This window comes from Gekko japonicus, unplaced genomic scaffold (assembly GCF_001447785.1).
Source record: "Gekko japonicus isolate JY-2015 unplaced genomic scaffold, Gekko_japonicus_V1.1 scaffold586, whole genome shotgun sequence".
Lineage (NCBI taxonomy): Eukaryota > Metazoa > Chordata > Lepidosauria > Squamata > Gekkonidae > Gekko > Gekko japonicus.
Genome location: NW_015177025.1, coordinates 687,435 through 703,992, shown reverse-complemented (window position 1 = coordinate 703,992; position 16,558 = coordinate 687,435). Strand labels below are relative to the sequence as shown.

Here is a 16,558-nt window from a genome sequence, read left to right as displayed (position 1 = left end):
CACATCACAAGCAGTGCCACCTGCGGTCCGGAATGGAACAGTCCACGGAGGCTGCTCTGCATTAAGTATGCCGATACCATCCAGGCAGGAGTGGCCGCCAAATGGCATTTGGCAACATATAAATAATGGATCTTAAATTAAATCTGCATACCTGCATTTATTATGCCGTGACTTGGCCTCTCTGTGTTACTGTTCTCTCATTTGCAACTGTGAGATCTAGAAGCTTGGCTTGTTTGTTTCCAATTGGCAATTGAGCTCACCAGGAGGCTGAGAAGATTGGCAGGCTCTCTGCTATCAAGGGATGGTGCCTGCTCTTGGACTCTAACCTGGGAGAATCGGGTTTGATTCCCTACGCCTCCACTTGCAGCTGCTGGATGACTGTGGGCAAGCCGTAATTCTGTCCGAGCTGTTCTCTCAGGGACAGTTCTGGAAAGAGCTCTCTCAGCCCCGCCTGCCTCACAGGGTGTCTGTTGTGGGGAGGGGAAGGGAAAGGGGTTTGTAAGCTGCTCTGAGAGTCCGAGTGAAGGGCGGGGTATACATCCAATCTCCTCCTCCTCCTTCTCTTGGTTGCTAAGATGTACTTCTTTTTTTAAGACTGCCTTCCTTAAAGACGTCCACCCCTCTCCCTCCCCTTGAGTTTTTCGTCTTGACTTAACCTGACCTGATTGATGTGGTTCAATATCCTACATAACAGCCAAATGAGGCCCTAATTGGGTGAATCATCCAGGCTGGGTCCTGGGAGAGCCGGAAGCTTTTTATATCTATGTTTATGTAAAATTCAATAAAGCTTTTGAAAAAGGAAAGGGGGGGGAATTCTGGTTTCCGAAAAAGAAGAGAATAGGAAGTCAGGGCTGTGCTTGGATATGATAGATTTCCTGCATGGAATCGAAGAAAAAAACAATTCTGTGTGCGGAAGGAAAGCAGGAAACAGCATTATGGAGGGAGTTGTAGGGGCTGGTCCCACCTTGTATGGAGCTGCACATGCAGCTTGCTGTGGTCATCCCAGTACAAGTGCTTGCATGGAAGAGCATCATGTGATTGATTAATTAATTAGTTTGTTTTTTGAATTTATAGTCCGCCCTCCCTGCGAACGGGCTCAGGGCGGATCACAACAATAGCTAGGCCATTCGGCAATACAGACACTGTTACGGGTGCTTGCACACCCACTTTGCAACTGGATTTTACTGTGTGAAATGGCAAGATTCGTTTCCAAACAGTTGCTGAAGCAGCTTGAAACGGCATTATTTAGCATGTGTGAAAGCCCATGTGTGAAAGTGAATGAAAACAGCATTTAAAACAGCATTTAAAAACAATCTGTGCTGATACTGGTGCGCTGGACTCTGGGTTTGCATAGAGGCAGGGGTCATTTCCTGCTGGAGCGCACAGGAGCGGCGCTCCGGCAGTAAAGAGCCCAGGAGGTGGGCACATGCAACAAGCCCCGCCCCCTGCTCCCAGCAGCCCTCAGTCAGAGCAAGAGGCAGCCAGGTAAGTTGCAGAGCTCCCCCCCCGCCCCCCCAGTCCAAAACAGTCCACTGGCACCTTTAAGACCAAGTTTTATTCAGGTACAAGCTCTCCCTCCTCTGCGAGGACAGATCTGCACGTCCCCCATCCCCCCCCAAACAGCTAGCAATCCAAAACAGTCCAGAGGAGCCTGAGCAGTGGGTGTTGCCTTCTGACACACTTCCGGTGATGTCAGGGGGAGTGGCAAATGCAAATAAGTTATGGTAATAAGTTATGCTAATGAGCTCCTGCACCTCTTTTTCTACGAAATGACCCCTGCATAGAGGTGGCATCTTCAGCAGGGGAGGCTGAGTTCTTTACTGGACGCCCGCCCCCTCAACCAAAGGCCTGGCAGAACAGCTCCATTTTACAGGCCCTGTGGAGTGGTACAAGATCCTACAGGGCCCTGATCTCACACGGGAGGATGTTCCACCAGGCCGGGGCCAGGGAGGAAAAAGCCCTGGTCCTGGTCAAGGCTAAATGGACATCCCTCAGGTCAGGGATAACCAGCAGATCTCGATCAGCAGAGCACAAAGCTCTCCGGAGCACATAGTGATCGTGGAGACCACATCACTTCAGTCTTGGCCTGTCTACACTGGCCCCCCGGTTTGTTTCCTGGCCCGATTCATTGTTCTGCTTTTTGAACTTCAAAGCCCTATAGGGTTTGGAAGTAGGGGTTCCAGCAGTGGGCTCAGATATACCTGGGGATTTGGGGTGTGTGTGGAGCCTGGGGAGGGCAGGGACCTCAGCAGGGTGCGGGGGGTAGAGATGTGAAGGCCCGGAAAAAACCTGTTCCCCTCCTGTTTTTTTCCTGAAGCCTTTTTTGTTTTTTTTCTGAAAAATTGGAAAAATTGAAAAAAGAAAAAAATTGATTATGGAACATTTTATTTTAACGTGATGAATAAAATATTTTAAGACAAGGTGTTAAAATATTTTCCAAATCATTTCTAAAAAATATGTATGGTATCAGATTGATCTAATTTCTGTGCACTGAGGACAAGCAAGTCCCAGGTTACAAACTGAACTCTCCAATGCAAGAACAAGATGCATTTCTTCCTTTAGAACGTGCTACTGTCACAAGAAAAAAAAGGTTTCAGTTTTGTTTTGTTTTTGCCTGTGGGTGGGTATTCTGTTTGTAATCATTGTTTGGATTTTTAATATGCTAGTTGTGATAATTTCATGCCAAGTAAAAATGTCCATAGTCATATTTTATGTTCCTAAAGTAAGAGAATGACTTTCAATCTGGAAAAGAAAAAAGAAGTGCTAATGTAGCATTTTTTTTTCAATTTTCCCGAAAATTTCCATTTCTCCTCGGAAAAAAAAGGTTTTTTTTTCCGAGCTTCAAAATTTCCAGAAATTTTACATCTCTAGGCACACAGCCCCACTTCTCCCCCAGAGCATTTAAAGGGACCTTTAAATGCTTGGGGAGAGAAGTGGCTCTCGGGGGGGCTTCGTGTTAATTTCAGTCCCCCCCCCCCGTTTTTTTAAAGGCTCCCCAAATTAAAAGATCTTGGCTATTTCTGTTGTCTGGAAATCAGTCGTCGTAGTGGGAGATCTCCAGGCCCCACCTGGAGGTTATGGGAAAGTATATGACCCTGTGTATAATAGATGTTTGCTTAAGGTCGATCTATTTTGTGCTTTTTCTTTTTTAAATTTTTTTTCTATACTGTTATAGAAATATTGGTGAAATAGAAATATTGCGAAACTCACAAGGTGCTGTTTGAATGTCTGAACATAGTGTAGAAGAAGAAGAAGAGATTGGATTTATACCCGGCCCTTCACTACCCAAAGGTGTTTCAGAGCGGCTTACAAATTCCTTTCCCTTCCCCTCCCCACAACAGGCACCCTGTGAGGTAGGAGGGGCAGAGAGAGCTCTTGACAGAAACTGCTCTTTTTCAAGGACAGCTCTTATCAGAACTACGGCTTGCCCAAGGTCATCCAGCCAGGTGCGAGTGGAGGAGTGGGGAATCAAACCCGTTTCTCCCAGATTAGAGTCCGCGCACCTAACTACTACACCAAACTGCTACACCAAATATTTGTTCATGTCTTGCGGCTCTCAAACATCTGACATTTATTCCATGTGGCTCTTACCTTAAGTAAGTTTGGCCACCCCTGCTTTACACGTTTAATTGAACTTCAAGACCTGCTAAATATGCAATAGAAGAGAGAGAAGAGATTGGATTTATACCCTGTTCTTCACTACCCAAAAGAGTCTCAGAGAGGTTTACAATCTCCTTTCCCTTCCCCTCCCCACAACAGACACCCTGTGAGGTAGGTGGGGCTGAGGGAGCTCTGACAGAAACGGCTCTTTTTTTAAGAACAGCTGTGCCAGAACTACGACTTGCCCAAGGTCATCCAGCCAGGTGCAAGTGGAGGAGTGGGGAATCAAACCCGGTTCTCCCAGATTAGAGTCCACGCACTTAACCACTACACCAAACTGGCAGTGTAAACCTGCACTTTGATATATTGTTTTGGTGAAACTTCTATTTGGTAATACTTGACACCAATGTTTATATAGCAGTATAGAAAAATTTTAAAAGGAAAAAGAAAAAGCAGAGAATAGATCTACTCAAGCATACGTCTGTAACACACGGTGTCATATACCTTTCTATATCTTCCTAACACCGTGACCCTCGGTTTTTGTATTGCCTACCTGGAGGCTGGCAAACCTGTTTGGGACCAACACACCTGAAGGACTGCCTACTCCCTTATGAGCCTGTGGTCACTTTTGGAGGCCCTGCTTTGCTCCACCCCCCCTTTTGAGCAATGCTCCCTCTAAGCTGTGGAGTCCTGTGAGCAAAAATTCTTCTTTGTGAGCTCCTGGAATTAAAGTTGTGAGCATGTGATTTGGCTGCTGCACAAATTAGTTTGCTCTGGAGCCATCCTTCCTGAGCTAAGACAAAAAGGTGTGAGCCAGAGGCTAAAAAACTGTGAGCTAGCTTACACTCACTCAGCTCACTAACTGCTTCTGAGTTTAGGTGGCTGGCAAGCCGTGAACTGTCAGTCGTGACTCCAAAATGCTGAAACTCTTTCCTCGAGGAGATTTGTTTGTTTGCCTTCTTTTGCTGTCTTCCACCAGCGGGTGAAGACATTCTCTCAGTGTTCCTTCCCTTCTGGCCAGTGTTTTAGTTGTTGATTTTATGTCTTTGTACGTATTTAGCTCTGTTTTTAATTGTTTTAATAACGTGTGTGTGTGTGTGTGTGTGTTGGGAGGGGTTGATTTTAATGGTTCTGAAATGTGGTTTTTATCATGTCTGTTCTAATTTGTTAGCTGCTTTGGTGGCCCTTGTGAGGGCCAGAAAAAAGGTAAGGTAAAGGATCCCTTGCTCGAAAGCCAGTCGAGTCCGACCTAGGGTTGCGGTGCTCATCTCCGTTTCAAAGCCAAAGAGCCAGCGCTGTCCGAAGACGTTTCTGTGGTCATGTGGCCAGCATGACTAAACGCCAAGGCGCGCGGAATGCTGTGACCTTCCCACCAAAGCGGTACCTATTTATCTACTTGCAATTTCTTGCTTTCGAACGGCTAGGTTGGCAGGAGCTGGAACTAGAGACGGGAGCTCACTCCGTCATGCGGCAACTCGAGTCTTGAACTGCTGAACGACCGACCTTCCACAGCCTGCAGTTCAGTGTCTTAACCACTTGAGCCACCGCAGCTCCAGAAAGGCAGGCCCTAAATTTTGTTAAACAAATAAATAATGAACGGAACCCTTCACGTGTAGGAAATAACGTACCACGCTCAGGTAGCCCCTTATTTATTTATTTATTTATTTTTATTTATTAAATTTCTACCCCGCCCTCCTGCCGAAGCGGCTCAGGGCAGCTTACAGACAATATAAAACCAACATAACAATTTAAAACCAGCAAATACAAGATATAAAATACAGTTCCATAAAATTCCAATAAATACAGTTAAGCTGAATAAATACAGCGGCATCCTGTAATAAAGTGCTCGTGCGACCCAACCGGTGCAGTCAGTTCTTATTGGTATGCCTGGCGAAGCAGCTCCGTCTTCTCGGCTCTATGGAACTGCTGAAGGAACTTCAGAGACCCTGGATCCAGGTGAAGAGGCCTGTAAATTTCACTCGCTTGCCAGTATGTCTGATGCCGCTGGCCCTTCCCTCCCCAAGGTTTAAAATGTAATAGATAGTTCTTGGAGAGTAAAAAGGTAAAGGTTCCCTTGCTCGAAAGCCAGTCGAGTCCGACTCTAGGGTTGCGGTGCTCATCTCCGTTTCAAAGCTGAAGAGCCAGCGCTGTCCGAAGACGTTTCCGTGGTCATGTGGCCGGCATGACTAAACACCAAGGTGCACAGAACGCTGTGACCTTCCGACTGAAGTGGTACCTATTTATCTACTTGCAATTTCTTGCTTTCGAACTGCTAGGTTGGCAGGAGCTGGAACTAGAGACGGGAGCTCACTCTGTCATGCGGCAACTTGGGTCTTGAACTGCTGAACTACTGACCTTCCACAGCCTGCAGTTCAGCGTCTTAACCACTTGAGCCACCGCAGCTTCTTGGAGAGTAGGAGGGTTGAAAATCACTGTCTCCTCCCAAAGACTCAGACATAGCACCAATATGCCATTGAAACTTACTGCCAGAGAGCCGGCGACTGTGGGAAACATGTATAAATCACCTCTTTGTAGAAGAGGCTTGGAGGTGATTTCACACAATCACTCGGCATAGGCCAGCTTCTGGGAAAGAGTAGGAATTACCAAACATACAGTTTGCTAAGGGGAAAAGTGACAGCTAGTGTCGGGAAGGACAAGCCTCCGGAAAGGTGGGAGGGAGGCAGATCCAGTCCCGTAAATAAATCTGCAGAAATGTACAAGCCTGCACCATGCTTGATGGCCTTCCTGCCTAAAGCATGCCATTTGAAGTCCTTCACTGCGTGGTCGCCTGGAGGCGATTGTTAACTTGCCATAGGCGAGCAGGAAGTGGGTAATTACGCAGAGAAGAGAGGCAGGCAGGACGGGAGCTGGCCACACTGATTGGGTCCGGGGCTGGCTATTGCCCCTGCAAAGATCCAGCCCTGACCTGAACCTTCTGTCAGGGATGTTGTCCCCCCCCCAGCCAAATCCCCTCTGTGATTTGACCCAGCCTCTCAAAATTAGACATTCGTGTTCGGTTTTACTTGTATTTTCTACTGATATACAGTTTCCAGCACTTTCATATTTGATGCTGACTCTTAGGAATTTTGAACAAAATAAACAGCACCACCACCACCCCCGGCTTGTCGCTGCTACCAGCGTTTTTTGTGTTTGTATGTGAAATCCCTTTAACCACAAGATGGGAGAGGAAACCAGATAAAATCTAATTCGCCTGGCCAATTTGAAGCTGAGCAGCCGGGTCCAGGTTTGTTTATTGGCAGTCTGCGCTCAATTGAATTCTCCGCCTTTGCTGTTTTTCATGGAAACTGGAATAGGTTGGGGGGGGGGGGGAGCCAGAGTCCAAACTGCATTATCTCCACTGATGTGATTATGTTTCCTATTCCTTTTTTAAAAAAAAATTGTTTAAAAAGAGGATATAAACACACTAGAACAAAAATATCAGGGCGTAGTTGGCTGAAGACAAATGAACGAAACGGGAGGGGCTCAGTTGTGAAGCACTTGCTTTGTGGGCAGAAAGCTCCAGGTGCCACCTTCTGTCATTCCAGGTGAAGGATATGAGCAATGCTCCCTCTAAGCTGTGAAGTCTTGTGAGCAAAACTTCTACTTTGTGAGCTGCTGGCATCAAAGTTGTGAGCGAGCGATTTGGCTGCTGCATAAATTAGTTTGCTCTGGAGCCATCCTTTCTGAGCGAAGACAAACATGTGTGAGCTGGCAGGTAAAAAACGGTGAGCTAGCTCACACTGACTCAGCTTAGAGGGAACACTGGATATGAGGTGGCCGAAGCCGGGGAAATCCCCATCAAAGTAGACAGTATTTAGCCCAGATGGGCCAGGGGTCTGACTGAGAGCCAGTTTGGTGTAGTGGTTAAGAGCGCGGACTGTAATCTGGAAGAACTGGGTTTGAGTCCCCATTGCTCCACATGCAGCTGCTGGTGTGACCTTGGGACAGTCACAAGTTCTTTCAGAGCTGTCCTCTCAAGGGCCGTTCTCGAAAGAGCTCTCTCAGCCCCGCCTACCTCACAGGGTGTCTGTTGGGGGAGGGGAAGGGAAAGGGATCGTAAGCCACTCTGAGACTTCTTTGGGTAGTAAAGGGTGGGGTATGAATCCAGTCTTCTCCTTCTCTTCCTCCTCCTCCTCCTGTATAAGGGAGTGTCTTCCTCTCCTTGTGTTTGTGGGTGGTGGGAGGAGCCATCCATTTGCAACTGACTTACGGCGACTGGGTTGAGAGTGTTGGCTTGGGTTGGTGAGGCGTGGATTTGAATCCCCACCTCTGTAACGTCGCTCATTGGGTAATGTTGGGCGGGACCATGGCTCACAGGTGGGCGCCGGTTTTGCACGCAGGGTTCCGGAGTTCAATCTCTGACATTGCTAGTTATAAGATAGGGAAGGATCTTTCTCTGCCTGAGGTCCTGGGGAAATTTGGCTGTCAGAGAAGGCGATGCTGGTCTAGATGGACCAGTATGAAGGGAACTTCATACGTTCACCAAATCCGACCCGTTCTTCTCTCTCCCTTACACCTGTTGGGGAAGTGTCCTCTCCGAACTCACTGCTCCGAGCTCCATGCAAGATGTATGCATAAAGAATCTGCTCATGCTTCTTAATGTGTTTTGGTTGCTGCATTTGTTGTTCAGTCGCACAGTCGAGTCCGACTCTTCGCGACCCCATGGACCAGATCTCGCCAGGCCCTCCTGTCTTCCGCCGTCCTCTGAAGTTTGCTCAGTTTCATGTTCGTTGCATCTATGACACTGTCTAACCATCTCATCCTTTGCCGTCCCCGTCTTCTTTGACCTTCAATCTTTCCCAGCATCAGGGTCTTCTTCTCCAGTGAGTGCTCCCTTCTCATTGGGTGGCCAAAGTATTTGAGCTTCAGTTTCATTATCTGGCCTTCCAGGGAACAGTCAGGGTTGATTTCTTTTAGGATTGACTGATTTGATCTTCTTGCAGTCCAAGGGACTCTCAAGAGTCTTCTCCAGCACCATAGTTCAAAAGAATCTATTATTCGGCGCTCGGCCTTCCTTATAGTCCAACTCTCGCAGCCATACATGACTACTGGGAATACCATTGCTTTGACCATGCGGACTTTTGTTGGCAGGGTGATGTCTCTACTTTTTATCATGCTGTTTAGGGTCGCCATCGCCATCTTTGCTGCATAGAGGGAAGTATTCAGATACTGTAAATTAAATTATGTGAGCAGGGGCTTGTAGAGCCTCTGCCTGGCATGCAGGAGTTCCCAGGTTCAATCTCCGGCATCTCCAATTAAAAGGACCAGGCAGGAGGTGGTATGAAATAGTTTTCTCTGCCTGGGACCCTGGAGAGCCACTGCCAGTCCTGAGTGGACAGTATGACTTTGATGGACCAATGACCTGATTCAGTATTAGTCAATTTCATGTGTTCAAACTAAGCCTGAAAAGAGCACCCTGAAACAGGAACGTAAGAGAAGCTAAGCAGGGTTGGGCCTGGCTAGTATTTGGATGGGCGACTTCCAAGGAATACCAGGGGCGTAACGCCGAGGCAGGCAATAGCAAACCATCTCTGAAACATCTCTTGCCCTAAAAACACTTCTAGCTTGCCACCTATTGTATAATGCTAAAGGTGCTAGAACTTCTGGATGCCAGGCAATCTGAGGATTTCATAGCTATACTACACACATTGGCATACAATAATGAATGAATAAGAGAAGCTATGATGGATCAGGCCAATGGCCCATCCAGGCTGACGCTTTGTGTCACACAGTGGCTAAAACCCAGATGCCATCAGGAGGTCCACCAGCAGGTCCAGAACTCCAGAAGCCCTCCCACTGTTGCCCCCCCAAGCACCAAAAATACAGAGCATCCCTTGCCCCAGACATAGTGCTCCGTCTATAACATGTGGCTAATAGCCACTGATGGACCACTGCTCCATGTGTTTATCCAATCCCCTCTTGAAACTGTCTGTGCTTGTAGCTTCAGTAAGTTTCATGTGTTAATTACTCTTTGGGTGAAGAAGTGTTTCCTTTTGCCTGTTCTATGTCTACTACTCAATAATTCAATTGTGTGCCCACGAGTTCTTGTACTGAAAGCCAGGCCTAGACCAATTCTGCAGTTCCTTGGGAGCATAAGAACATAAGAGACGCCAATGTTGGATCAGGCCAAAGGCCCATCCAGTCCAACACTGCATCACACAGTGGCCAGAAATACCAGTGCCATCAGGAGGTCCACTAGTGGGGCCTGAACTCCAGAAGCCCACCCAGTGTTGCCCCCCCAAGCATCAGAAGTCCACCCAGTGTTGCCCCCCCCAAGCATCACTGTCCCAGACATAAGAGAAGCCAATGTTGGGTCAGGCCAAAGGCCCATCCAGTCCAACACTCTGTGTTACATAGTGGCCAAAAATACCAGATGCCATCAGGAGATCCAGCAGTGGGGCCAGGACACTAGAACCTCCCCACTGTTGCCCTTTCCCCCAAGTACCAAGAATACACAGCATCCCTTGCCCCAGACCCAGAGTTCCTATCTATACCTTGTGGCTAATAGCCACTGATGGACCTCTGCTCCAGATGTTTATCCAATTCCCTCTTATAAGAACATCAGAGAAGCCAATGTTGGATCAGGCCAATGGCCCATCCAGTCCAACACTCTGTCACACAGTGCCAAAAACACCAGGTGCCATCAGGAGGTCCAGCAGTGGGGCCAGGACTCTAGAAGCCCTCCCACTGTTGCCCCCCCCAAGAACCAAGAATACAGAGCATCGTTTGCCCCAGACTGAGAGTTCCTTGTGGCTAATAGCCACTGATGGACCTCTGCCCCATGTGTTTATCTAATCTAATAAATATCTAATGCTCCAACAGGACTGTCATTCTTACTTTCCACGATGCACCTGAAGATGTGGTAAGGGGCAGTTTGTGTACCTTGCCTCTCCTGGAACCCCACCGAGGGTGGCCCCATCCCCCCCCCCCATTTAATATACTGCCTGCTGGCACGAAACCACCCAATTTTCTCTCCAGCTTCACCTGCCCCCTTAGAAGTCTTGGCTGTCGCTGGGATTAAATAACAACGTTTTAAATTTTCCGAGCCACTTCTTTTGGGACACACAAATGGTCCCTAATCAGTGCTCTTAATTGTATACCGGAACAAAAGGTCTTAGTCTTTTTTTCTTTTTTTTTTAAGTCAGCACACGGGATCACCTTGGGTGAATCGATAAAAGAAATTAAACACACTTGCCGGCTGCAGCGTCTCTGAAGCCCACCAGAAAAAAAACCATCCATGGCCATCAGAAGAAGTGTGGTGGTGCCAATCAAGGGTCTATCTCAGGGGTGTCATTTGTTTCGAGGGCCGGATCTGACATAAATGAGACCTTGTCGGGCCGGGCCACGTGTGTCATAAAATGTAATGCCAGGTAGCGGAGATACAAACTTCGTAAAGGGCACAGACACAAAGGGTCTCTTTTTTACTTAAAATAAAAACATGCTTAAAACATTAGCTCTGTAAACTACAAACCTACTTTCGATTTGTTGACATTCGCCACAGAAATCTCCTGCTGAGAGTTCTGAGTCTAGGACCCAGGTTAAAACATGAAATGGCTGAGTTATTAAGAGAGTCTGGCGAAGCAAGCTATGATGCAGCAGCAGCAGCAGCAGAACTGGAAGCAGGAGACGGGCCACTTCCACTGTCGGCCTGACCTGGCCCCCGGGCCGCATGTTTGACACCCCTGGTCTATCCAGTCCAGTGTCCTGTGGTCCACAGCAGCCAATCAGATGAACCCAGAAGGGCGTGGAGATCACGCCTCTACCCCTAAACTGCTGCCTCCCAGTTTTGATATTCGGAGTATGACTGCATCTGAACATGGCCATCCTGGCTAATGGCCCTTAATAGACCCCTCCTCCATGGATTTCTCTAGTTCCCCTTCAAAGCCATCTGTGCCAGCGGCCATCACCGCACCTTGTGGCAGTGAGTTCCACAAGTTAAGGTTCCGTGTGAAGTACTTCAGTCTCAGAGGGCAGCTGCGTTGTTCTGCAGTAGAGCAGCTAGGCTTGAGCCCACAGAGCAGTCCACCGCAAACACCCTCCTGGCCCTGTTCTGGACGCTGTCGGTGTATAAATAGTTAGAGAACTGCTTATTCCGATACACATTTTCTTGACTTGCCTAAGATTAGTTCCCCCCCCCCCCTTTTGTGCTGGTGAAGATTGGTTCAACACTATTCCTGCCCTATAAGTCAGTGGTGGGGGACAAACCTCCATTTCATGACTACCCAGCAAACTCCATATCAGTTTGGGGTAGTGGTTAAGAGCGCGGACTGTAATCTGGGAGAACTGGGTTTGGTTCCCCACTCCTCCTTATGCAGCCAGCTGGGTGATCTCGGGTCAGTCACAAGTTCTTTCAGAGCTGTTCTCTCAAGGGCAGTTCTCGAGAGAGCTCTCTCAGTCCCACCCACCTCACGGGGAGCCTGTTGTGGGGAAGGGAGGGGAAAGGAGATTGTAAACTGCTCTGAGATTCCTTCGGGTAGTGAAGGTTGGGGTATAAATCCAATCGCCTCCTCCTCTTCTGCAGAAATGTGTTGGGGTTTTTGACCTGCTAGGGCAACATCTCAGAAGACGTGGAACATTGATTTGGGTGATACTGTCCAGAACGGTGCTTGCTTGCTGTCCCCGGCGTGTCCTGGGGAAACTAGCAAGTACAAAAGCCCCCCTCCCCAGCCAGTCTGATAGCGTCAAGCGTGATTAATCCTGTAGGTTTTTAGTGGGCTTCAGCACGCTTCCACTTGTTTTACTGCGGAGGTTTCGCTTCTACCCTTGGTGGAGAAGAGTCGGAAGCGTAAGGTGCTTTTCCTTCGGGTTCAGGTCTGCTCGGAATGCTGCTTTTGCACTAACTTCATACCTGTTGATTTATACCCTGCCATCGTTTATTAGCACAGCCTCTTAGCGTGGGCATAAATTACCCGTGTGTCAAAATGTGTTTTTACTGGTATTGCTTGTTTTAGCAAAATTTACAGCAGGTTACACCAGTGGTCGCAGGCGCAACTCCTCAAGGTTGATTGTGCATTCAGTCCTCGCCTCCGCTTCCTTCTGAAGACACTCATACACACAGTTTTCTCGCTGGCCTTCGTAATCCGTTTTAATCTTTACTTACACGGGCGCGTTGGGATCTTTTGATGCTACTTTGTGCCTTTTTGTGCTGTTTATGCTGCTTTTATTGTTGTAAATTGTGCTCATTGTGTTCCCCCCCCCCCCATTTTAATTGGAAAACCTTACCAGGTGAATTTTTGGGTTGGTGACTAGTGTTCCCTCTAAGCTGAGTTAGTGTGAGCTAGCTCACAGTTTTTTAGCCTCCGGCTCACACATTTTCACCTTAGCTCAGGAAGGAGGGCTCCGGAGCAAACTAGTTTATGCAGCAGCCAAATTGCTCGCTTACAACTTTAATGCCGGCAGCTCACAAAGTAGAATTTTTGCTCACAAGACTCCACAGCTTAGAGGGAACATTGTGACCGCACATAATATGATGTCTTCAAATAGCCGTGGGTCTGAGGAGGGGAGGAATGCCCCTCATGAGAAGGGAAGGAAGGATGCCCCCTGCAGGAGGGGAGGGTGCTACTTGTTTTGGCCTGTTCACATTTGGGGGCCACATGGTCTCAGATTCGTTAGCTGTACAACTGGGTCTGCTTTGAGGGAGCCATGGGGTGGCACTCTAACCTCACTCTTTCTTTTTACAGACCGGGCCTTCTCCTGGAACTGAGAATGGAGTGTCTCGTGACGCACTGGTGAGTCCCCAGAGGGGGAATTCAAAAATGTAACTTTCTTCTCAAACTGTTTGGCTTAATTCAAGTATTTCTGCCGGCAAGTAGTTCTCCTGAGTTGCTTCAGTTTGTGCCTCCCTTTCCAGGACCGAGGGCGAGGCATTAAGGCAGAAGGGGCTGAGACCCCTGTGCAAATACCCCGTGGGTAACCTCTGAACTTTGACCTTTGGCCATCTCCCTCCTTATCTTTCCAGGGATGAGACCTGGGTCATCCTAACCAATGCTCCCTCTAAGCCGCGGAGTCTTGTGAGCAGAAATCCTACTTTGTGAGCAACCGGCATTAAAGTTGTGAGCGAGCGATTTGGCTACTGCGTAAGTTAGTTTGCTCTGGAGCCATCCTTCCTGAGCGAAGACAAAAACCTGTGAGCCGGAGGCTAATAACCTGTGAGCTAGCTCACACTAACTCATCTTAGAGGGAGCACTGATCCTAATGCTCCCGATACTCCCTTGGAGGACTCACCTGCCCTTGGTCAGAGATTTCTCATTCCTAGAATGTCAGTGATCATGTTGGGTAAAGGCTACCGGAACAGTGTTTCGGTGATAGTGTTGAGGTTCTGCTTAATCTGGATTTTCTCTAGTACTCAGTGTAAAGCAAGTCCAAGGGTTTCATAGCTCCTAATGGAGAATCAGATGGCATAAATAGGACCCTCCTCACCCCGGGATGTGCAGACACTGCTTTTCCTCCTTTTGAGATGAGAGTGAACCACCCAATTTATTTTCACTTACCAATTTTCATTGTTTTTAGTCCAATATTTTTTAGTCCGTCTTTGCCATTCGGGCTCAAGGCGGATTACAGAGAGGCAGGTAAAGACAATCAACAAGGCAGAACATTTGGTGAACACTGAAATAGGATCTGAGTTGTAGAAGCAGCCAGAAATTGAAAAAGCAGAACTGAAGCAAAGTGTGTCGACACGATGCATTAGATGCTGCAGAATTACCCAGTGGGATCCAGCCCACAGCAAACTCTACACAGTACTAGAGAGAGCTCAGTGCCCAGTAATTTATCCAAGTAGCTTGACGACACCTTTTGTGCAGCGCTACCCTACTGCCTCCATAGGAAAGCTCCCTTGAATAATTCTGTTTAAATGGTGACGGTTCCATTATTGGGGAGAAAGGAAAGGAGAGGGCGGGGCTGGTGAGGAAACCTGTTGGCTTCAATTTTCATAACCCCGCCCCTTCATCTGCATAGCCCCACCCACAGCCCTGTGTCTTGGTCACTTGAGACAGCTTGCAAGGGCCGAGGATGTGTGCGTAATGTTCCGTTCATACCCCCTCCCCTCCACTCCCAGATTGCTCCAGCAAGCTTGCGTGTGTTTCCCAACCAGGTCTCCTTCCCCAGGCGCTGTTCTGTGCCAGTTTTTGGTAGCTTTAGCAGAACATCGTGTGCCTTCCGACCTTAGTCTGGGCCTTAATTTATATTTTTTTTAAAAAAATTAATTTTTCGCTGACACTGATACCTGTGCTTCGGCAGTGTGGTTTCCACGGAGCCCTGCACCATCTTTGCTCTTTTCTCCTCTTCCCCCCCCCCCAACCTCCGTGCCCCCCACCCTGCAGGCTGACAGAAATTACCTTCTGTTTAATTAACATCTTCTCCCCCTGCTCTTTATATACTGCTGCATAATTGCTCAGAGGAAAGAGAAACGCATAGCAGCTATATATCTATATATAGCCGTACGTATAAAATAGAAGTAATTCATTGGGAGAGAAGGGGGGGGGGAAGAATCACAAAGCAAAACCAGAATCCCTGAAATATAGCCCAATCTCATGATGGCAAATCTCCAGTTTTGGGCACTGGGGTGCCTGTTTTGGGAAGGGGTCTCTTTTGTGAAGGGGTCTCTTTCGCTCTCCGGCTGCATGATTTTCTTTTTGCTTCCTGTCTCCTGGCCTCTCCGTTGCTGTTTAGGGGTTGTCACTGTTTCCCGCCATACGTCTCAGAGACCTTCAGAAATGGCTGTTTGCTCCTCATCTACCACCCCGATCCTCTGTCTCTCTGGGTGTTTTTTACTGCCATAGACCTGGGGTGGCTGAACAAGCGGATGGGGTATTTTTGTTCCAAACTCGGTTTGCCTCTCCAGCAGGCTTTTGTAGCAGTCTTCCCCAAGGAAGTACGTGCCTGGCCCCTCCCCATTCAGACCCTTTGAAGTACGTCAGTCTGGGAGAGTGCGGGACCTGTCTTGCATTCTTTGACCCCCCCCCCCCCTTAAGATGAGCAGTCTGGTTGGTGTGTTTGTGTGCCGGTGGTCTCTACCCCTCCCTTGGACAGGGAATCCGCGTCAGAAACGAGTTCCCCTTCCCCATGGCAAACAAATACAGGCACACAGGTGAATCAGAGTGGGTTCCAGTGTTCTCTCTGTTAGTGTGAGCCGGCTCACAGTTTTTTAGCCTCCAGCTCACACATTTTCGTCTTAGCTCAGGAAGGACAGCTCCAGAGCAAACTAATTTATGCAGTAGCCAAGTCTCTCGCTCATAACTTTAATGTCAGTAGCTCACAAAGTAGAATTTTTGCTCACAAGAGTCCACAGCTTAGAGGGAACATTGGCATCTCCCCCCCCCCCCCACAAAACCCCTGGGGTTCTAAACTGAGGTTTTGTCATCTTAGAATCCTTGTTTATGGGGGAAGTCTAATTCTGCATGCCTGCATACGTTCATCACGGGTAGCCAGCGTGAGCTTCATGGTACAGTGTCGAAAATTGGGATAAAAATGCAATATGATTTCTCCTTGGCACTTCTTTCCTTTTTAGGTTTTTTATTGAAATCATGTTTTCCAACTTTCCGTGACCATGAGGGCTAGTAACTTAATCACGGCTGCCTATTAAGGCATTGAAAACGAAAAAAGACGAGACCCAAGATGTGGCTTTAATGCACTGCAGGCCCGCACCAGTCCCCTTGGAGTCACCTCCTCGCGTTCCGAGCGGTCTCTCTCCGAACGAGGGGCAGCGCCTTTTGTCCGCAGCGGTGGCGGCAAATGGACTGAGTCGAGGGAGGCGGCGGCCATCCATTATTATTATTATTGTTATTATTTTTAATTTTGGCCTCTCATTTCCCTGCTGTCGGTTTTGGCCCATTAAAATTCGCTTGGCCGCTTGGCGATGGGGAAGCGTAACCTTGCAGGATTGCCCGGCGTCAGCACCTCGCTGAGATGCACTTTACAACTGCGTTTGTCATTCGTGGTGTGGGATCGACCTCTCCTTGAG

General features: G+C 48.2%; 1 protein-coding gene across 1 annotated transcript in view; it reads left to right on the top strand.

The window, feature by feature from the left end:
- Positions 1–5,517: 5,517 nt before the first annotated feature.
- The window catches only part of PEX14 (peroxisomal biogenesis factor 14), a 176,820-nt gene continuing 165,779 nt past the window's right edge, over positions 5,518–16,558 (top strand). The window contains exons 1-2 of the mRNA XM_015427820.1: positions 5,518–5,589; positions 13,281–13,328. Coding sequence (XP_015283306.1) covers positions 5,518–5,589; positions 13,281–13,328 — 120 coding nt within the window. The remainder of the gene's footprint in view (positions 5,590–13,280; positions 13,329–16,558) is intronic.